We start from the raw sequence: 22,576 nt of genomic DNA, 5'->3' as shown, positions 1-22,576 counted from the left end.
GTATTTTAAAATAAATACTTAAAACTTCTTATATGTACCCAAAAGATTCTAAATAGCAGAGGAATTTGATAGCCACTAAAAATTATTTTTTAAATATGTAAAAATAATGAGGATACTATGCATAGTTAGAGAGGGCCCCTCAATTTTGTTGCAAGCCTAAAACTGTTCTAAAAAAACTAAGACTTTTTTTTTAAAGTTAAAACAATGTGAAGAAACTCCTCTTTAACAGTAAACATTTTTACATCATTTCTTCTCCTCCTTGAACTCTTATTTCTGGACCCCACAGAATTTTATCTTTATAATTGTATGCTTTAAAGTTTTTTGAATACTTTATCAAAATTCATGATTTTCTGTAATACAACAAAACTATGTATATCAGTTTTAACATTTTAAAATTTCCTGTGGCCATAAGCTGCATTAAAATTTTTTTCTTGGATTAAACTATTACTACAATTATTATTAGTATAGAGCTGAGCAAAGCAAGAAATGCTAGAATTTGATTTTTTTTTTAATCTGTTAAGACATAAAAAATAATTTTATAGTTGTAAGATCTGGAAGTTATACAATAATGGGTGCTATGTCATCTCAACTTATGAATCTAAATGGGCCTGATTGTTAATAGTTTTAACTATTTGTCTTTATGTATTCATAAATGATTACTATGGATTGCTAGACTGAGACTAAGTACAGCATCTTTTTATACCTATTTTCTCTTTCTAATGTAGGTATTAAGAATATCTCTTCACAGAAACATAGGAAATGGACGGGAATGAACTTTAAAGTTCATAGTACTTCAAAATCAGGAAGGAGATTTAACTTGGAGTGGTAAATACACAATACAATATACAGATAATGTACTATAGAATTGTACACCTGAAACCTATATAATTTTATTAACCAATGTCACCCCAATTAACTCAATAAGTTCTTAAAAAATTATAAAATCATAACAGATAAAATTATTTGTAATATTCTATCAACTAATAACTCCATTAAGTCTCCCTTCAAATTTTATTGAACGTAAAGAATGGGAAACCACCTTGAATACAATATGACTTGTTACCTTGTTAGTAGAGTATTCACTTTCTGAGCAGCGATCCTGGTGCCATAAAGGTTGTCTGACCATGAGACAATGAACCAATAAAGTTACAGATAGATGGCCACACGTCTTTCTTTTGTAAAGTTTTAAAAAGAACTATCATGAAAAGAAGATGGGAAGTAAGAAGCTGCAGACCACAAATGCCCCCACAGGCAAACCAACCTCAGAAAAATAGATATGGAAATTGAAGAAGTGCAAATTGAGTCCATGAAAACTTTCTGCAATTGGAATCTCTCAAATCAAGCCTGACCTTGAATTCCTGCTCTTGAAAAAACTGGCTGAGGTGGAAGATGTCTATAGAATAAAGCCTAAGTCAGAAGTTTAAATTTTAACTCAAAATTTTATAGAAAACGTCACTGGCAGGTTTGCAGCAGGCAGTGACATATTCAGTTTCCATTTTCCAAAGATCACTCTTGCTATAATGTGGAATGACCATCGCAAAGAAAGTAAAGGAATGCAGAGACCCACCAGGAGTAAGAAAAAGTTACGCATGGTTCAGAGTAAAGTGCCACACGAGGGGTGGTGAAAAGCGGTAGAGCTAAGGAGAGTTATCAACAGACTGAATATGAATAAAGATGGATAAGAATTAAAAATTCAGTCATTAATCAAGATGAGGAAGCAGATACCAGGGAAAGAAAATATAAAATTGTTTTTCCTATGTTAAAAGTTGAGGTGCTCTCTAGACCTTCAATTGGAAATACCTAGTAATCAAGTAGATACACACACCTGGGGCTCAGGAAAGTGGTCACGGTTTAAGATATGGATTTTGCAGCTGCTAGAATATAGAGAGCATTGATAGCCATGGAACTGAAGAGATTACCTAGAAAGAGTCTAGATGGAAAAAGAGCAGAGTACAGAGATTTGAAGCACTTCCAACTGCAGTGGTCAGGTAAGAGACTGGCAAGGAAGGCAAAAAGAATAGTCTGAGGCAAGGAAAAACATACTAGTGTGGAGTCTCAGAGGTCTAAAGAAATGTTTCAAGGAGAAGAGAATGGTCTACTGTTTAATATGCTTCCCAACGGTCAGATAAGATAAGGGCTAATGACTGACCACTGACTTTGGGAAGCTGTATCTCTTAATAAGGGCTGACTCTGGAGGGCTGAGGAGAGAAGAGGAGACGAGGCAGTGATATTGCTAGTAAAGAAAAATCATTAGAAGAGTTTGCTGTGAAGAAAAGCAGAAAGAAGAGGAAGTGACTGGAAAGGGACATGAGACTGGTTTTTTATTCTTAATATAGGCAACATTCAAGAATAACAGGGAGACAATGGAAACACAGGGCAGGATATGTGCAGGAGAAAAGATCTGGGGCACATGTAGAGGGACTGGTTGTAGATACTTCATCCAATGTGACAAAATGGAAAGTAGTGTTATGGAGTAGAAACTTTAAACATAAGCTCAAACTTATTGCCTTTTATATAGATACCAAAAACATCCTTTGTTTAGGAGATGTAAAATTCTAAAAATCTAAAATATGTCCTAAAACAAAAATAAGAAGTCATTCTTTACCTGGTAAAATGAGAGACCACTACTTATCTTCTTCATAAGATGGAGGAAAACTCATCCTCATATTTATCATGCTAAGCTATTTCAAAAGTTATAAATCTAGAATCAACCTACCATATGCCAACAACTATATCACTAGGGAATGTGAAAAAGTGACAAAAATCAATCACTGTCTCTTCTATGAAAGGGAAGAAAGCTAGTTTTATTTCACGTCACTGAATCCCTTATTTGTAGCACAAGGGTAGTGTTGAATAAATGTTTATTAACTAAATAAATATATAAACACTACAGAAGGATAGGGGGAAGAAGCTGATTTTAACAAGGAGAATGGGAGTATCAAAAAATGACTTCCAGCCCCATCCAGTACAGCTCAGTGGATTGAGCACCAGCCTGCAAACTAGTCCTGGTTACGGCACATGCCTGAGTTGCGGGCCAGGTCCCCAGCTGGGGGTGTGCAAGAGGCAACCAACTGATGTTTCTCTCCCTTTCTCCTTCCTTTCCCCTCTGAAATAAAATCTTTAAAAAAAAAAAGAAAAGAAGAAGGACTTCCAGGTATAACACTTGATCTTAACCTTAAACAACATTAAATATTGTCCAAGAATTGGGGTGAAGGTATACAGGGATGGCATTCCAAAAACTGGCATGAACAAAGATAAGAAAGCATGAGAATAAATGGCATATTCAGTTCAATATTCATGGAAGGTAGGTAAGTCTCAGATTATGAAGACCTCTGGTTAGTCTAGTCATTCCAGTGTTCATTCTACCAGTATTGCAGGGCTATTATGTTCTAATAAGCATTGTGCTAGGCACTACTACCAATACAGAAGTAAAAAAGATAGTTACATTCTTCATGCAGCTTATAGTTTCATCCACAAAGACACAGGATTCTCTATCTACAGACCCCTCACCACATCTAGCACTGTATTTACTAGAATAGAAAAGGAATTGCTAAGTCTCTAACTGAAAGTTAGTATTTTAAAAGGGTGGTTCAACATGAATATCTTAAGAAATAAAAACACTCAGTACCTCTTTACAACTGGAGAAAAATACAATACTTTTCTTCTTCAGGTGGCTTCTCAAAAAGGAATATAGTACACTTATTTTTTGCTGCAGCTCACAAACTATGTAGTTCTGTTCCAAAGTAGCAGGGGTGCTTACGGAAATAAAAGGAGGAAAAACATTAAAAATCTGCCATGTTGGTAACTTCGAAATCTAGACCATAAATGATAACAGTTGCATACCCCTCAAATCTCTCTCCCTCTCTCTCCCTCCCTCTCTCTCCTCCCCCTCTCTCTCTCCAAAAGAGAACTTAACTTCTCTATTGTTCTTTAGGAAATAAATTCAACACATGACTAAAACAGATTCAAAGTCCCTTAAAGATTATATATCAAAAATACACACACAAACTGTGGTTGTCTCTGAAAAGGTAGGATCAAGGATGAACTGAAGGGACACGAGGGAACTTGCTGAGCTGATGATAATCTCCCACATCTCAACAGAGGCTTGGGTTCCATATATATACATATTTATCAAAACTCAGCAAATGTCCTCTTATTTGTTATTTCATTGTATGTAAAAATTACATCAAGATAGAAAATCTCTGTACACATTGAGTTCCAGTTAGTGATAAGTGCATTGAAATACTTAGGGGAAGAGTACAGATGGCTTCAATTCACATTGAGAAGCATCAAAAATAAGATAAGTGGATGTACAGTTTATAGACGGATTAGATAAATGGATGGTAAATGAATGCTACTACCATTAGGTGGCACATAGGTAGCAGGTTAGGTATAAGGTGTTCGCTGAAAAATTCTTTCAGTTGTGTTAAATGTTTGAAATTTCTCATAATAAAATGTTGAAAAGACATAGACATACATTTACTATTTGAACTAATAAGCCTGTTTTTTGGATTCTGTTCCAAAGAAATATTGATAAATACACAAAAAGATATAGCATTGTTTAAAGAGCAAAAAATAAAGAAAAAAATAAAAATCAATCCATATATCCATCAGTAGGAAACTTGTGGAATAAACTACTATACATGTACACAAGTATCATGCAGCTGGACAAAAGGAATGAAGAATCTATCCATATATTGCTGTAAAGTAACCTCTAGGATAGACTGTTAAAAGCAGAATAGTACATAGAATTTGGTACCATTTATCTGGGCTGGGATATACAAAATACACACATACACATTCATGCACACAGGCATCCATGTGGGTCTGCTTATACTTTAAATAAGAGGGAGACAAACCAAAGAGTAAAAATAGGTTATCCATACGGGAATATACAGAACTGGATTAATTAAATTGAATTACAAATAAAAGGACTAAAGATGTATCAGGTTGATAGCTTAATGACAAAAGAATCTGGATTGTTACATTCTTATTGGAATATTTAAGGAAAACAAAGAAATGCAAAGGAATCTTAAATGTTCTTAAGTAATCATTTTATTAGCAATATTATTGGTAGTATCCTGAAATAAATGGAACAAATAAGTAAAAGACATTAGGAATGAAGATGTTTGGCATAAGAAAAAAATACAAAAACAAAAACAAAACAATTTATTTATTAAAAAATGTGTATTTATTCTTACGTGTTTAAACTTCAGTCACCTTCAAAGTACTCTCCATTGGATGCAATATACCTATCAAGACACTTTTTCCACTGCTCAAAACAGTCATTGAACTCGTCGATTTTGATGCCTTTTAGTACTTCTGCCATTTTTTGTTTCACCTCTTCCACACTGGCAAAACGTTTCCCTTTGAGAACTTTTTTCATCCAGGGAAACAAAAACAGTCACTCAGAGCAAGATCAGGTGAATAGGCAGGGTGGGGCACAGAGGTCATGCTGTTTTGGTCAAAAACTGCTGAACACTCAGCGAGGTGCAGGTAGGTGTGCTCATAAATCACTCATCATGAAATGGGCAAATGTATTAAAAGAATCTTCAAAAAAATTCACTGAAGCTGAAGGTAATCTCTCACAACACCAACTGGTACAATGATACAGATGGGCTCCTAGAATGCTCACCTAGGAGGGGAAGCCTGCACTACAAGGGGTCCATCCTCCTCCAGAAGATAATTCTGTTATTTGTTTTTTGGGGGGAGGGGTTAGAGGGGTGTCCCTGACTTGTGAGAATCAAAGAGTCTGAGTAAAAGGCTGTAATCTTAAATTTGATTTGTAAAAAAAAGAAGTGTTTTCGCTTAAAAAAAAGACTGTCCTCTGAAAAGCCTGAACACAATTACCATCTCACTAGCATCTAGACTATGGTCTCTAAACACAATATCCTGCCAAAGGAAATTTATAATGGAATGGAAACATAAAATAAACCTAGAAGCCCAGAAAGCAAGGAAGCCAGAACGGCTGGGATGTAACTAAAGGATCCAAGTTGCAACTTAAAGAACTTCCCATTAACCAAGTTTGGGATGATGCAAGACAATTTGAATACTAAAAACATAGTAATAGTTTCTAGTGAAGGACAAACAATATAGTATGTTTAAATGCATGAGTTAACATCAGTAAATAATTTATCATAAGTGTCATTAAGACTATCAGTTCATTTTAATTTTTTTAAAAACTGCTCACCTTTGGACAATGTGAGGGAAGAAACTCTTTAGTCTAAAAATTGTTAAGAGAATGAAGCATATATTATGGTATTCTAACCTTCATGTAAGAGCTGTACCTCAGAGAATCTAGCAGTTGGTATGAAAAAGATTTTTGATTTAAAAGTACCTCAGTAAAAAATAAATAAATAACAGAATCAGAATACTACAATTTTGTAAATCTTAATGAAATAATGAATTAGGACTGCTAAAATTATAAGGTTGCAAAGCTATCATTCCTTTCATAGAGGGGCTGTTTGTATCAGATTAATCCTTTGGCCTAGAGCACTAACTATAAAAGCTGGATTAAATACAAAACTAAAGGCAATTCCATTTTTATTTTTTGAAGAAATTCCATACTGTTTTCCACAGTGGCTGCACCAGTCTGTATTCCCACCAACAATGCACTAGGGTTCCTGTTTCTCCACATCCTCGCCAGCACTTGTTGTGTGTTGATTTGTTGATGATGGCCATTCTGACCAGTGTGAGGTGGTATCTCATTGTGGCTTTAATTTGCATCTCTCTGATGGCTAGTGATGTTGAGCATTCTTTCATATGCTTATGGACACCCCACCACCACCACGTCTGTCCTCCTTGGAGAAGTGTTCGTTCAGGTCCTTTGCCCATTTTTTAATTGGATTATCTGTCTTCCTGGTATTGAGTTGTACGAGTTCTTTATATATTTTGGTGATCAAACCCTTGTCCAATGTATCATTGGTAAATATGTTCTCCCATACAGTCAGTTCCCTTCTCATTTTGATGATAGTTTCTTTAGCAATGCAGAAGCTTTTTAATTTGATGTAGTCCCATTTGTTTATTTTTTTTCTTTTATTTCCCTGGCCCTGGGAAATATATCAGCAAAAATATTACGATGTGGGATACCTGAAATTTTACTGCCTATGTTTTCCTCTAGGACTTTTATGGTATCACAACTTACATTTAAGTCTTTGATCCATCTTCAGTTTATTCGGGTGTACGGTGTAAGGTGGTGGTCTAGTTTCATTTTTTTGCATATCCCTGTCCAATTCTCCCAACGTCCTTTACTGAAGAGGCTATTTTTACTCCATTTTATGCTCGTGCCCCCTTTTCCACTGCTGGGAATATACCCTAAGAATCCTGAAATACCAATTCAAAAGAACTTATGCACCCCTATGTTCATAGCAGCACTATTTACAATGGCCAAGTGCTGGAAACAGCCTAAGTGCCAATCAGTAGAGGAGTGAATCAAAAAACTGTGGTACATTTACACAATGGAATACTGTGCAGCAGAAAGAAAGAAGGAACTCCTACTATATGCAACAGCACGGATGGAACTGAAGAATATTATGCTAAGTGAAATAAGTCAGTTGGTGAAAGACAAATACCATATGATCTCACCTATAAGAGGAACGTAATGAACAAAAATAAACTAACAAGCAAAATCAGAACCAAAGGCATGGAAACAGACTGACAGCTACCAGAAGAGTGGGAGGAGAGGGGTAATGATGGAAAGAAGGGGAAGGGACTAGCCAAAGAACAGGTATAAATGACTCATGGACATGGACAACTGGGTGGGGACTGACTGTGGGAGTACGGGGTGGGCAGGGCACAGGAAGGCAAAGGGGGAAAAACTGGGACAATTGTTAACAGAATAATATAAAATAAAATATCCTAAGTAAAAAATAATAATTAATAAATAAATAAACTGTAGGCATCAGAGCATAACCAAGGTGGCTAGAAGATCTTGAAGGAGAACATGGAGATGCCCTGGTGCAAACCCCATATTCACCTCCACTTTTCCCACAAAGCATCTGCTGATTCACAAGACAGATGATAAAGTTGCAGCCTTTGGCCTAAACATGTCAGTTCAAGATCCTAGAGAAAGAACTATGAAAAATGGAATGTGAAATTCTTTATACAATTTTCCCAAGAGTATGTCGACTCCTAAACTGAGCACAAAAAAAGATAAAATGAGTGAAAAACATGAAAAAGTGACAGCAGGGAAGCTCAAAGCTGAACAGAGATTCTGGCAGTCTCACAGTGTCATGAAGTGCAGATCCTGCCAAGGTGAAGGGCTCTGGTAAATTCCCAACTGGTAGATGAGACCTCCAAAAGGGCTAGGCCTCTGAGTCAGGGCTATATCCCAGGACAAAAGGCAAAACAGAAACAGAATAGTCCCAGAGTCTAAAAGCCAGGCTAGCCCAGATCAAAGTTCTTACCACATCTCCTGCCACAAAGACATCAGTTATGGTTTTGCTAAGAACCAAATATAAGAAAATCAAAAAAACCACATACTAACCTCAAAGGAACAAGTGAACTGCCAGCTGCCTTTAACAAAAAAACAACAACAAAAAAGGAAGTCAGAGTACAATGGAAAGATATCCTTGAACTGAAGAGAAAAAAACCTACCAAGATATCATTCAAAAATAATTTTCTGAAACGTTAGAACAGAATTTTCACTAGTAAATCTGAACTATAAAGAAATTCTCTGAGCCTAATACAAGAAATAAAAAATACCAGAAAAGAATAAGTATTTGGATAAGTCAAAAAACAGTGATATTTCAAACAGAAAGTAAGGCTTATGGAGCTTAAAATGAGTGAAATTAAAATACTTCACAATAAAAGCACAGTGGAAAGAAGTAAAGAGACTTAAATAATAGACGAAGTTAAATGTAAGTAAATTCAACCCTCCAGTAAGCAAAATTAAGCCTCTAGATTAAATAAGAATAGAACCATATGCTGCTTACAAAGACAAATCTAAAATAAGGGCATATACGATGTAGAAAGAAAAAGGAGAAGGTTCACCAAGCAAACACTAACCAAAAGAAAGTTGCTAAAGGAAGACTAACATCAAACTAGACTTAAAGGCAAAAAGTATTAGTAAAGATAAAGAGCAACACATCATAATGATCAGTGATCCAAATTAATATAAGCTCAAAATATCCATCTCAAGTTTTAAATGTTTCATAATTCACCACAGAATTAAACTTATATTCACTATAAAACATAGCAAATCACTACAGCCCAAAGACAACTATTTTCTCTTTAAAAAGATGTAGAAGAACCATTTTGTCACACATAGAATACGTGTATAAAGAAAACACACTGGTATACTTTCTTAATATATTCTAATATACAACTTCAGAAAGATCTAAATTTTAACTTATTTTTCTGATCCTTCACAATTTGAGAGTAAATGCTCTATGCCTTAAAATATTCCTGACTATAATTTCTCATGGTGTGTTAACCAAATTGCTAAGTTGCTAAAGGGAAAATTCAATAATGACATTAGACAAAATCTGTAACAGCATCTGCTTTTTATAGAGCTTCTGGAAAATATGAGATTACAGAGCACTGTAGTCATTATCATATAACCTGCGGTTTTATAAATTAGGTCATTTAAATATCTGCACTCCAAAATGCTTTCTGAAAGCCACACATTTTACAAATGATAGAACAGCATTTCGAAAACCATTTATGTAACAGTCTTTGGATTCAGTTTTTTCAGAAACTATGGATAATAACTAACTATTATCTACAGAAATTGGGAACAGGGATAATATGTACAATTAACTTGATATAAACTACAAAGATTTTAGAGGCCATCTAATGATTGATAAATTAGTATCTGGTAAAGACACCATGTTTTGAAAATAGGCAGAAAGCAAACAGCAAAAAGAACAAAGAAGAAAATCAAAAGACCTACAGGCTTTAGATTATCAAATTAATTGTACCAAGAATTTCAATAGCTATCTCAATACAACTTTACAAATGTCTACTCAATAGTAAGCCAAGGAGGAAACTATACCTCAAGTATCTGTTGCTATTTCATTTCTGAGTTCTTGATAACCAAAGCTACCAGGACTCAGATTCGCCTAAGTTTATCCATTAGGATCACCTGGAAGCATAGAGTTTTGCCTCTTAGGCTTATTCTAACCCTAGACAGCTCTGAGCTAGGTCAAGGTCATGGTGGGACTGAATGTCCATTTTCCCTGTATTTAAAGATTTTCCAAGAGGATAACCCAATTCATTTTCCTAATCTATTCCTTTTTAGACTAACATTTCATAGTTTTAAATAAATGAAAGTTAAGATAGAGATAATGGTAGAGTTGAATCCACACTGAGAGTTTCAACACATTCAATTTATATTAATTGTAAAATATTTCTGGAAGTCAAATATGTCCATAGTCTACAATGGCTCATACATATACTTCCAAATGTCATAATATCAAAATTCACTTTAAAACATATTTCCCCAGAATAACAGTTATGGGGGGGTGGGGGGGCAGGGGGGCGGAGGAGACGGGTAAGTAGGGGAAGGGTTTAGTAAAGGAACGTGTATAAATGACCCATGGACATGTACAACAAGGTGGGGATTGACTGTGGGAGAGGGGTGGGCTGAGTGGGGGGGAGCAATGGGGGGAAAAGTGGGAAAATTGTAATAGAAAAACAGTAAAATTAAAAGAAAAGAAAAAGAAAAATAATAGTTCAGAAATGAAACATGGCAAAAGGTTAGCAATTGTTGTGACTAGCTAGCAGATATAAGGATCTTCAATTTCTTATCCTTCTATTATGCTGTATGTTTGAAGTACATCATAATAAAAAATGAGAATAAAAGAAATCCTTATGTTTGGAAGAACCACAGACATTTCGCTGAAATAACAATGTGTTGAGAAAGGTAACCTCATTCACACACTTGTTTTCTTTTTTTAACTCATCCTTTATAATATCTTAATTTTATAAGGGGGTTTTAATAAAATTAATGAAGATCAATTTATTTAAAAAATAAATAAAAAATAAAACATATTTCCCCAAACCCATTTACACGTATCATACACACACTCACTCTCCCTCTTTTACACTTCTTACTATCACATAAACACATATATCTTACTCTCCAGTTTTTAGTGAAACCAAAACAAAACAATAGTTGCTGGAACATTTTAAACAGAGAGGTATTTGCTAAATATTAATGCATTTAATATAATGTGTTCCATAGCACATTAGTCCTGCATAATGCAACTTTAAAAAATGATTCCAGACCTAAATAATTGTGATAAATGGAAGAAGCTATATTCATCTCCCACTGCTTTGGAGAGTCACAATGTCTATGAAAAATTATTACAGGTTCTGAGAAGTCTTGAAGAATACTGTTTTAATTTAACTCAATATTTGTTATTTACCTATGGAGGAATATATCCCCCTACCCCATCCCATTTTATGGGGCTTGTTGTTGAATAAATAAATACCTGTTAACATCTTATGAAAAAATGTTTGCTCCCTAGACTTCATTTTGGAAAATCTGCTTTAGTATATTCTCACATTTAAAGATGCATCGAGAATTTAAATAACTTTTACTAATATATTTACTATGCTTTGCATATCTAATAACACATAAAATGGTGTTTTCTTTCCTACAAAAGTAGTATTAATTTGAAATTTCAAATTCTTAAACTAAAAAGAGAACATGGTTGTGATTGAATCAAATATGGTTTCAAACAGTACATACCTATATTTTGCTTTTTCATGAACCCAGACATACTCAGGGTTTTTCAAACTCAAGCGTGCAAGGTCCTTCACAGATTTGGTTTGTGTTGCTGAGAAAAGCAAAGTCTGACGTTTCTTGGGAAGATTTTCAATAATAGCATTCATGGTATCAGCAAAGCCCATATCCAAGATTCTATCTGCTTCATCAAGAACTAAAAAGAAAAGGCAAGTTGATTTACAACATTTAAAATATGCATGAGGCTAAATGCAATGTGGTACCTGGATTAAATCCTAGAACAGAAAGAAAAACATTAGTGGAAAAACTGGTAAAATCAGTTATAGATATATAACTGGAAGTTATATAATGTACCTCTTTAGTTTTGACAAAGGTATCACAGTTACATAAAGATGTTACTCTAGGGAAAACTGGAGGAACGGTATAGAAGGACTCGGCAATCACTGCAACTTCTCTATAAATCTAGAGTAATTCCAAAATAAAAGCTGCTTTAAAGAATACACATTAGGAGCCCTGGCTGGGCAGCTCAGCTGGCTAGAGCATTAACCCAATGTGCCAAGGTTGTGCGTTCATTTAATCCCTGGTCAGGGTGCATGCAAGAAGCAACCCATGAATGCATGGATAAAGGGAACAACAAATTGGTATCTCTCTCCCCCCACCCCTTTCTCTAAGATCAATAAATAAATGTCTTCTTTAAAAAAGAATACAAATTAGGTAATATTGGTGGTACCTTAAAAGATTTGTTTTAAAACCTCTTAGCAGTGTCACACATTGAAGTATCTAATTTTATATATGAGTATCTATATTCTTCCAACCAATTTATTTTTTTCACATGGAAAGAGGTTTAATTTTTAAATATCGTTTGTTTGTTTTTTAATGTAGCTGTACTCTCTGGGTTTAGAACCCATATGCCAAAAACCTTTCAAATTATTTCTCAAGTTGTCTTTAATCAAAATATTTATTGAATAAAACATTTCATCATTAAAGTTTATGAAGCCTCTCTCCTAAATCTGAGATTTTTTTCATTAGAAGTCTGTTAGACTCACCTAACATTTGGAGATTAGTAGCATGAAAACATATTGTTTCATCCATGTGTTGAAGAAGCCGACCCGGTGTGCAAACCAGTATATTTATGTTATTGATCCTCTCAGCTTCATGTTTCAGATCCTGAAAACAGATGTTACATGTTTCTTTTGATTACACCGACACATCACTGAGCAGCCTGTGCAGCAAAACTATAAAAGCCATCTATTTGCACATGACATTTTATCATAGCAATGTAGGTACTCTAGCAATAAATGTAACTTCTATTTTTGCAACACATTCAAATTCCTGGGTGAAATACAAGTTCTTAGTGAAGACCTAAAGAGCTCAGAGTTCCCCTAGATACTTAATCATATGCAGGATTTTCAGGTCATGAAAAATATATGAACATTCCAAGTCTTAATTTCCTCTTAGAACTGCCAGAACCAACTTAAAAACCAGAATTATTCCCAGGACCCAGCAGCAATGAAGACTCTCTGACACCAATCACTGCACTTCGTGGACTTGAGGAAAAAACAAAAAAAGGTGCTCCCCTCTCTATATTCTAGAAGTTCTCTTCTTGAAATGAGAACGACAAAATGTTCATGGTTAAAGCTGGTGACAGGTCCATATGTATATGAAGGTTTATGATGCTCTTTTTCCATTTTGTGGATGTTTGCATATAAATTCAAAAATTCAAGTATTTATTTTTACAGTGTAGAGACAAACATTCCAGATATACTAGAAGGTAGAGCTGAAGTTGAGCAGCAGGTTTTACCATGATGTAAAATAAACATTCCTCAAAACTGTCTCCCTTTCTTCTGCTGCTGACTCAGCAATGTTCTGACTTAAGTCTGCAAAATGAAATGGCACTTTGCCCCATGTACCATGATTAAAGTAAATTAGTCTCAGAACCTGATTAATTCAGATAACCTTGACTAAATGGACCTACAAAATTGAAAACCCGTCTCTAAATGACAATGACCACATCAGGATGTAACCACCCCCTATCTAGGGGGCCAGCCTGTCTATTAAGATGAATCTCCCACTCTTCCCGGTCAACTACCACAGTGCTCCAACATTAAGTTATAGAATAAAAGAAAGAAGGACAAGGATAAAAGGACAAACCTTCCCACCAATGATGAGACCAGCAGAAAAATCATGATTCTTTCCTACTTTTCGGAGAACCTCAAAGGTCTGATATGCTAGCTCTCTTGTAGGTGATATAATCAGAACCCCAAGCCCATCTGTTGAGGTCCACTGCAAACGATATAAGGCCTCTAGCACCTGAAAAAAAAGATAAAAAATTCATGTTCAGTAAGTCCTTAGAGAAGGCAGCTTTTGGAGTCCTGAGTCAACCTTGCCGCTCCAAATCAGAGGCACCTTCCAAGCAAAAGGCATACCACTCACAAGTATTATCCCATTAGAAAGAAGAAATTGCTTACTTTGTTTTTTCTTCCATCCACCAGAAGCATCCACCAAGTCATAAAAGAAGAGAAAAGAAGCCACACAGCAGCTCAGCTGCTGCCAGAGCCAAGCCAGGAGGACACTGGTCATCAGTGAAAGGTATGTGCAGCCCACACACCGTTAAAACAGATTTCAGAAAAATATGTCACCGTTTCTGAACAGAAACCATGTTAAGATAAACTCTTATCTTTGCAGCTACTATAGTTACACAATGACAATTTTCTACTTGTGGAGTGGCATCATTATAAAAATTAGGACTTAAGAGCAAAATTGTTACGCAATACTTAGTACAAAAACTTAAATGGGATTCTGTCTGAGCCAATTATTTTGTAGAAACTTAATTATGCAACCAACTGCATAACTGAAATATAAGTGAATTACCAAGAGGCTCTGTTGTTTTAGTGCTATAAAGGACAGATATCAATGTCCCAATCTTCTTAAAGTGGGCATACTTCAACTTTATCCTAAACAAATGGCAAATACAAATGCAATTAGCAGGTTTGTAAGGAAGAGCGTAGAAACAGCATCCCTCGCCAGTCTTACAGCAGAGCAGAACATTCTAACCGCCCCTGGAACAGCCCACATTCTTCAGGAATGTAATGGCTTGTCAAGGCACAATAATTCATCTAATAAGTTACTGACTGTTCACATGTAAGGTACTATGTTAGGATCTGGGTGAAGATGAACACACCTGTCTAATAAAACTTGCATTCTACCCACGGAAATTCAACATGAAATAACTCTTGACATAATTATGTATTTCTGTCTAGGCACAACATGTTTTAAAATCACATAATAGAGAATCTGACGCAGTATGAACAAACTACTCACTGGAACAAGGAAAGCCAAAGTCTTGCCAGATCCAGTTTTGGCAGCTCCGAGAACATCTTTACCTTGCAAAGCCAACCCGATGGTCTGCTTCTGTATCTCAGTTACCAAACGGTACTGGGCTTCTTGCAAACCTTCAAGTGTGAAGAGAAGGAGAATGACATTTCAGAATAATTTCTGTAGAATTATGGGCTGAATTGCCACCCCCTTATTTGCTGAGGCCTTTAACCCCGTCCCTTACGACGACCCCCCCCCCCCCGGCCCCAAGTAATTTAGAATGTGACTGTATTCACAGACAGAGCCTTTAAAGAGGTGACTGAGGCCCTGGATGGGTAGATCAGGTAGTTAGAGCATCATCCCAAACAAGTTCAATCCCTGGTCAGGGCACACACAAGAATCAACCAATGAATGCATAAGTAATTGGAACAACAAAATGATGTTTCTCTCTCCCACTGCTTCTCTCTCTCTAAAAATCAGTAAATAAAAAAAAATAAAATTTTTTAATTTTTTTTAAATGACCCATTTGGGTGGGCACTAATCCAATTTGATGGTGTCCTTATAAGAAGAAAAAATTTGGACACAGAGACACTAGGGATGTGAGTGCACAAAGGGACAACCCCATGAAGAGGCAGCAAGAGGGCAGTCATCTATAAGCCAGGAAGAGGCCTTCCGTAAGCCATCAGGACCTTCTGAAGAAACCAACATCTGCTCTTTGGACTTCCAGCCTCCAGAACCAAGAGAGAAAAAATTCTTTGTTTAAGCCCACCCAGTCTGTGGTATTTTGTTCTAGTGGCACTACCGAACCAATACAAAAGGTGTCATATTTTTATTTGTTCTCTTGCTTACTGTAACATTATTAGGTTCCATTTTAATTATACAGAGGTCCTAGCATCTTGCTTTTTCATTGCTGTTCTTTAACTAGTCCAGAAAGGATGATAATGACAAACTGGTAAAAACTTAAAAAATGAGTTAATATTGTTTCTTGTTGTAAGTTTTCATGGTATTAAAAAGTACTTGCCAAAGTAAGATATTTCAGGTTACATTTTTTCTAAACCTTTTGCCATTTATAAAAAGCATCAAGGTTCTTTGCAAGGGTACCAGATGCAAAGTTCCAACAAACCAGCAGCTGCAGTTGCTGCAGGTCTGTTTTCAGCTTCACAATGTTTCCTTTCCATTGGCCAAAAACCCGCTAAGCTGTCTCCCAGTTCGAAGTATTCAGCAAATAACGGCAAGGCAGACCCACCAGAAATGAACACCTGATTGCCATGACAAATATGGTGATGCTGTATTAACTAGTGGAGCCACTTCCCATGTTGCTACATGGACATATACAGCAACACAAATTGGAATAGGATAGAACCCGTCCCCTGTTGGCAGAGTCACCCCAAAGGAATGGAGAGATCAGAAATCATCCCAGCTGACATAACTGTCTCGAAACCAAATCATAATTGATGCCAAGTGAAAACATTGTGTACCCATTAAAATATGGTATGATTAAAGAAATAATGTACATGTAAACCACCCACCCAAAAAAAGCATTAAAAAAATCCAACATGTCCCAAGAGCATCATTTACCTACCTTTTAATGTATTTTTAGATAAGGGGAAATCTGAAAATCTTGTAATTTCATTTATATTTATCTGAAAAGAAAAAGGGAACTATCAGATAAGACAAAATAACATACTACATAACTGATTTATTTTTTAAAAAAACATTTTTTAGGGGGCTGGGGGGTCTACATTGTACTGCCCAGCTCACCGTTGGCTCTACAGCAGCGGTCTCCAACCTTTTTGCCACCAGGAACCGGGTTCCATGGAAGGCGGGTGGGGGTGGGGGGGCAGTGCTCAGGTGAGCCTCTAGCTACCTTGCCCACTCTGGAGTGTGGAGGGAGGGGAGGAGACAGGAGGCAGAGCTTTGCTCAAGACCAACAGCAGTCCACAGCCCAGAGGTTGGGGACACCTGTACTACAGGATTAAAGTCAATCATCAATTCTAACTGAAAACTATTATTCCTTTTGAAACGAAGCATGCCTTGGGAAGCTGTTATCAAAAGCATAAGTTTGTAACTATTTCAAATGGCAAAAAAAAGAAACCTTCATTGACTCAACACATACTACTATAATACCTTGAATATCCTTCACCTCTAAAATTTTAACACAGTAAGTCATAATGACAAAAATTTTAGGAAGAAAATTTACTTTCAGCCCATCCTTCAAGGAATATCAGTTTAAGAAATAAGAGGCAAAATAAAAATAAGAGGTAAAACAACTATAAACCAAAAACCATGAGAACAGTTCTATTTATACACTTTGGAGAATAGCTTTAAGTTAGTTGGAGAAATCTATCTTGATAGCACAAACCTTTCAAAGTTTAACCATAAATCAGTGGCATGTGAAATCTAACCTGACAACTACTCATTTGGGAGTATACTGAAGGAGGGGTATATTTAATAATAACCAGGGGAAGTGTCTCTGTCACTCTCTGAAGCCACAATAAGTAGCACTGTGTCCTTCAACTTTACATTATTTATGTGCACTACTGATGTTCTTCATTAGCATCAACCCAATTTTCTGAATTTCATTTCAGCTCCTCAGGATTATTTTATTAGAGATGCCGAAAGCAAAAACTACCTCAGATTTGGGAACAGGCTGCCAAATTATTCATGATTCACAAAAGGGGAAGGTTGCATTCATAAGGTTCATTTATTTAGATTATACTCCAGACATTAAGGGATGACAGCTTGTATTTCATTTTATAGTCTACACATCTTCTTTCCCAAGACTTCTACTGTAACCCAGACAGTGTTACTCTCTGGCCCCTGATGCTGAAATCACAAACATTAAAACATTGCCTAAATCCCTACAAATCATTCTGGATAACATTGGAGAAAAGACAGAAGCAGTGTACTAGCATTAGAAGGAGAAAATTATCTCATTCAGAAAGTAATCTTCCAAACAGAACACTAACATAAGGTGCAGTCCATACGGTCCACACTGGCACATGTGCTATTAACAGCTAAAAAGCTGTTTTCACAGTGACTGGAATGCTTACAGAAGCTAGACAGGCAACACATTCTTGAATCCCTCTTAGGAGTTACAGCACAGGCAAAGGGGCTATTCAAACGAATTACTGCACATCTTTCTCAAGTCCATTAACCTCCTAGAGGGAGTCTAGAAGAATAAAACTATTCCAGCACTCTATCAGTCATGGCACTGTAAAACTATACCCTACAATATTAGAAAGAAGTCACCAAAAAAAACCAAAGGACATTTTTATTCTGCAAATGTTCTAGCACAAGGGTGAGCAAAGTATGGCCTACAGGTCCAATCTAATTTGGTGCCTATATTTGTAAATAGTTTTCCTGGAGCATAGCTACAACCAGTCATTTACATATTGTCTATGTAGCTGTGACAGAGAGGGTACAGCCCACACCTAGTACAGGCATACCTCAAAGATACTGCATGTTTGGTTCTAGAACACTGCAATAAATCAGCTATCGCAATAAAGGGAAGTACGTACATAATCTTTTTGCTTGTGGAGGATCTTGCCTTCAATTTGTAAAAAAGGAACACCTGTGAAGCACAATGAAGCAAGACACAATCAAATCAGGGATGTCTGTACTGACTTTCTGGCCCTTCACAGAAAAGCTTTGCTGACTCTGTTCTAGAAGACACTCAATTATATTCCCAGGAATACTTAGAAACCACAACAGAAGATGGCTATGGTTCCTACAAACAAAAGAACATTCTTTTTCCCATTCCCTTCATCCCTTTCATTTCTTAGAAAATCACTCCTGTCTTTCCAACTTTCATACTCCTCTAAAATCTGTAGCATCCTCCCAAAATTAAAGAACAGATGTTTCAGTGCTGGTACCTGTTAAAGACTACCAACACTGGTGAGTAAATTGGAGGAGATAGAGTGAAGAACAGGGTGGATTATCACGTAACCACTCTGCACTCCTCCTTTCATTGAGCTTCACTTTACTGCACTTCACAGATGTTACATTTCTAACAAAGAAGACAAGACCCTCCACCAGCAACAAGATTACAACTGGCTTTATTGTGATGGTCTAGAATGAACCTGCAACATCTCCGATGATGTATGCCTGTATACTTACAACTCTTCTTTCTCACAAAAATGAATAATGCTTTTACAACCCAAAGCATGAGGAAAAAAGTATAAAAACCTAGAATGCTCCACCTATTGCAATCAATAGAAGAAAAGCAATCTGCCTCAAATTATACCAGACAAAATTCTGATTAAGGAAAAAGAAACCTGGATTAGAATGCAGAGGGCCTATATAGCACAGCTGATTATAATATAAGTCTAAATCAATTCCAGATACAGAGTTTAAATCAGTCAGCAACAGTGAAGAGTTGCTCAACATCTCTCAGAGCTTCAGTCTCCAACTCTCCATCGGTCCCTCCACAACACAGGCCTTACGTGGTGGCCTTAGAAATTCATCACCCACATCTCCCACTGCAGGCGGCACGCCTGACTGACAGTGCCAGCAGTCACTCTGTAGGTCCACCACTGGAAATGCTGTGCTTCCCTGGCAGGCTCCCAATGACTGAGCACCACTAGGGCTACAGACCATTCCAGCAGGACGGGAGATTCCTCTAACGGGCAACTTTGGCTCGAGGACACCCCACCATGTGAAGCTTTCTTCAAAATGTGCTGCATCTAAGACACTTTCTACCTGTTTCTCCTTCCATCCTCTCTCCTTTCCCGCCCTATTTCTGTACCCTCTCCTTCATCTTCAAAGACATTTTCCCCTGTGCCGCAGGAGCTCAGCTCCAGGCAGGGTAAACTTTGGATTCGACAAAACCAAAAAACAGTGGAGTGTTGGAGAGAAAATTCATACCACATTTATTCTCATGGCGGCAGAAGAGACAGCAACAGAATGTCCACCTTTATACTTATTTTCAGGGTGGTAGACAAGACAGCAGCAGAGCATCCGCCCTTATTCTCATGGCGGCAGATGAGACAGGATTGGAGCATCCACCCTTATTCACATTCTCATGGCAGCAGATGAGACAGTAACAAAGCATCCGTGCCCCCTGAGCAACAGGGGCTCATATCGAGGGAGTATTAAGCAAAAGTAGCATGGAACCAACAAGAACTGTGAGACAGGATAGCACCAGCACACTAAAGCACTCTCTTATATAAGGATGATTTGGGAAAATACGTGCGTGTTGAAGAAGGGATCCTGGCTAGTCATGCTGACACAACACTCCACCCTTCCAGGATTCTCACTTCATAATCTACGCGATTGGGCCCTGTGGGAGAAAACTGGAGCACTGCATCCAAATCCCACAGCAGCAATATAAGCTGCAACAACAGAAGAAAATAACAACTACAATGCATAGAGCTGTGATTAAGGCTGTACACCATCCAGAGGTTAGGGAGGCCCACCAGGCCCCCAGCGGGTCATGGGTGAGTTTGGTTATGCTCACCATCTCATCCTGTAACTCTTATAAACAAGGGATATATTGTATTGGGCATCAGGGATATGCACACAGCATTCTGTGTGGAGCAAAGCACATACCCCTCTCTGCGCAGCAGTTAGCACACCTAGCGCCATTTTAATTTTGCAGCACTATGCTGCACAGCTGCCCGACCCCCTTATTGAGAAGGGACAGGGCGCAATGAGTCACATTAAGGCCTGTGCTGTATGCTTGGCCAAGGTGGTTACCTCCACCTCCGTGACTATGCTTGCACCTTCCAGGGAGAAGCCTTAAATGTTTCCCAGTTAGTAGGCACTGGCTTTAGGGTAGATGTGACTCGGAACATATGGCTGCCCCCATTTGTAGCATCTTGTCTGATTATAGGGCAAATAGGGCCATCTGTGGATCCCACACACCCATAGGGAATCGGGGATGCACCCACACAGGCAGTGCTTTGTCTTCTCCAACAATCTGCACTGGAGACAACATGGGTTTTGTGACACAAGGGTGTGGGTAACCACCCGACTGCCACAGGGGTCTCAGGTGTGGTGCCATTTTGGCATTCTAGACCGAGGGTAGCGGGATGTGCTAACTCCACCGTCACCACTGTTAACCAGCCAAGCTCATCCCAGAGTGAGTACCCTAACAGAGGCCTGGGCGATTCAGTTGGCTCCCTATCAAGCCCTTAACTTCAGTCCATCTGTTATTCCATGAGAAGGCATGGTCAGCATCAGTAGCCACTGCCATGCGGAGTCATCGGCAGGTTGCACTCTCAGCAGTAAGGCAGCGACAGTGCTGCTTGCAAACCTGGGCAGCCCCAGCATGCCGAGGCATTTGCCGCATCAGCAGAGTATCATGCCCAGTGCACATACATTGCTCCAGACTAACCCTCAGGTCAATAAAAAACATGTTTTAGTGGTACTTCAAGGGTAGGTCCGACCCATCCAACAGGATGAATGCTAGAGAGAAATCTGGAGTTAACACAGTAGCAGGTAAAGGGTTCCTTCCTGGTTTTATACTGTATACCACACCTTTACTCGTCTCCCCACAGGAGTTACTGTTGGGTCTGAAAAACTGCAGCAGCACAGTGTGTAGGACCAAATCCCTCTTTCCCACTGAACACTTCTTCATCCGGGCCATGAGTATTCAAATTATAAATAGCACTCCTCATTCCCAGTTCTCATATCTGTGTACAACTGCCACCTACTGTCACAGATAGCAAATCCCCTGGGTTCAGCCACATAATCCAAGCAGCCGCTACGATCCAATCTAACAGGGAATGATCACCCGGAGTCCAATGTGCATTCTGCAGCCGCTGCCTCAGTGCCCAGTGGGTGGTAACTGATACAACCTTACCCATTTCCTGGCCAGAAAGCAAAATGCCGTCCACTCCTACATCCCACAATGTGAGTGACCAAGCACTGAAGATTCCAACACCTTTTGCCAGAATCGGCTCCCCAAATCCACCAGCTCCGCTTGCGAATATGGACACACGGTAGAGTGCTCTGTTACTTGCAGAGGAGGCTGGGCTTGCCCCTGGGGCATCCGGGGGCACTCAGTCTTGATCTTCTGTGTTACCACCATTCATGCCTGAAACAAAGGCAGGGTCTGGCCATCCCTATCATCCCAGTCTTCTGAGGAGCCCACAAACTGTACCTCTGATCCCATCACAGAACCAGTACCGATCCAGGAGCTAAGAGAGGCCACTTCTGCCTCTTATAGCGCCTATGTTTTCTCCCAAGCAGCCCTCATTTCCTGCTCCTGGGACAGGTCCTCCTTCGACTCTCGGACCTGTGCCTCCAATACAAGCGACTCCTGGACTGCTTTACACAGAACAGTGAGAAATAACTAGCCCGCAGCACCAGCCACTACCTGGGCACTTCTCTTCTCCAGAGAGCCCCGTATCTTCAGCAGGGCCTCCTCTATCGCATTAGGAGTCACTTCCACCCCCTCCCAATCCTGCAGGGGTGCTCAAGCCTCCAACACAGTCATCACCACAAACCACATACCCATGGCGGGCCAACCCAATAGCCTGCCCTGAGTGGCCATGGCCAAGCCCTGCTCCATAGCTACAGTCTGGTGAATCCTGCAGACTATGCCAAGTGTACTGCAGGAGCTCAGCT

General features: G+C 38.2%; 1 protein-coding gene and 1 pseudogene across 1 annotated transcript in view; one reads left to right on the top strand and one right to left on the bottom strand.

Annotated features, from left to right (window-relative positions):
- The window catches only part of LOC150018872 (putative ATP-dependent RNA helicase DDX10), a 324,877-nt gene that overhangs the window by 296,541 nt on the left and 5,760 nt on the right, over positions 1 to 22,576 (bottom strand). Inside the window, exons 2-7 of the mRNA XM_090265897.1 lie at positions 16,587 to 16,647; positions 15,011 to 15,141; positions 13,841 to 13,999; positions 12,736 to 12,856; positions 11,696 to 11,885; positions 3,629 to 3,755 (exon numbers count right to left, since the gene is read on the bottom strand). Coding sequence (XP_090122023.1) covers positions 3,629 to 3,755; positions 11,696 to 11,885; positions 12,736 to 12,856; positions 13,841 to 13,999; positions 15,011 to 15,141; positions 16,587 to 16,647 — 789 coding nt within the window. The remainder of the gene's footprint in view (positions 1 to 3,628; positions 3,756 to 11,695; positions 11,886 to 12,735; positions 12,857 to 13,840; positions 14,000 to 15,010; positions 15,142 to 16,586; positions 16,648 to 22,576) is intronic.
- Positions 16,005 to 16,433, top strand: LOC150018873 (cytochrome c oxidase subunit 7B, mitochondrial pseudogene; annotated as a pseudogene).

The sequence above is a fragment of the Furipterus horrens genome, unplaced genomic scaffold (genome assembly GCF_987537825.1).
Source record: "Furipterus horrens unplaced genomic scaffold, mFurHor1.1.pri manual_scaffold_2, whole genome shotgun sequence".
NCBI lineage: Eukaryota > Metazoa > Chordata > Mammalia > Chiroptera > Furipteridae > Furipterus > Furipterus horrens.
The sequence above is the reverse complement of the archived record's forward strand: the minus strand, read 5'-3'. Positions and strand labels throughout refer to the sequence as shown.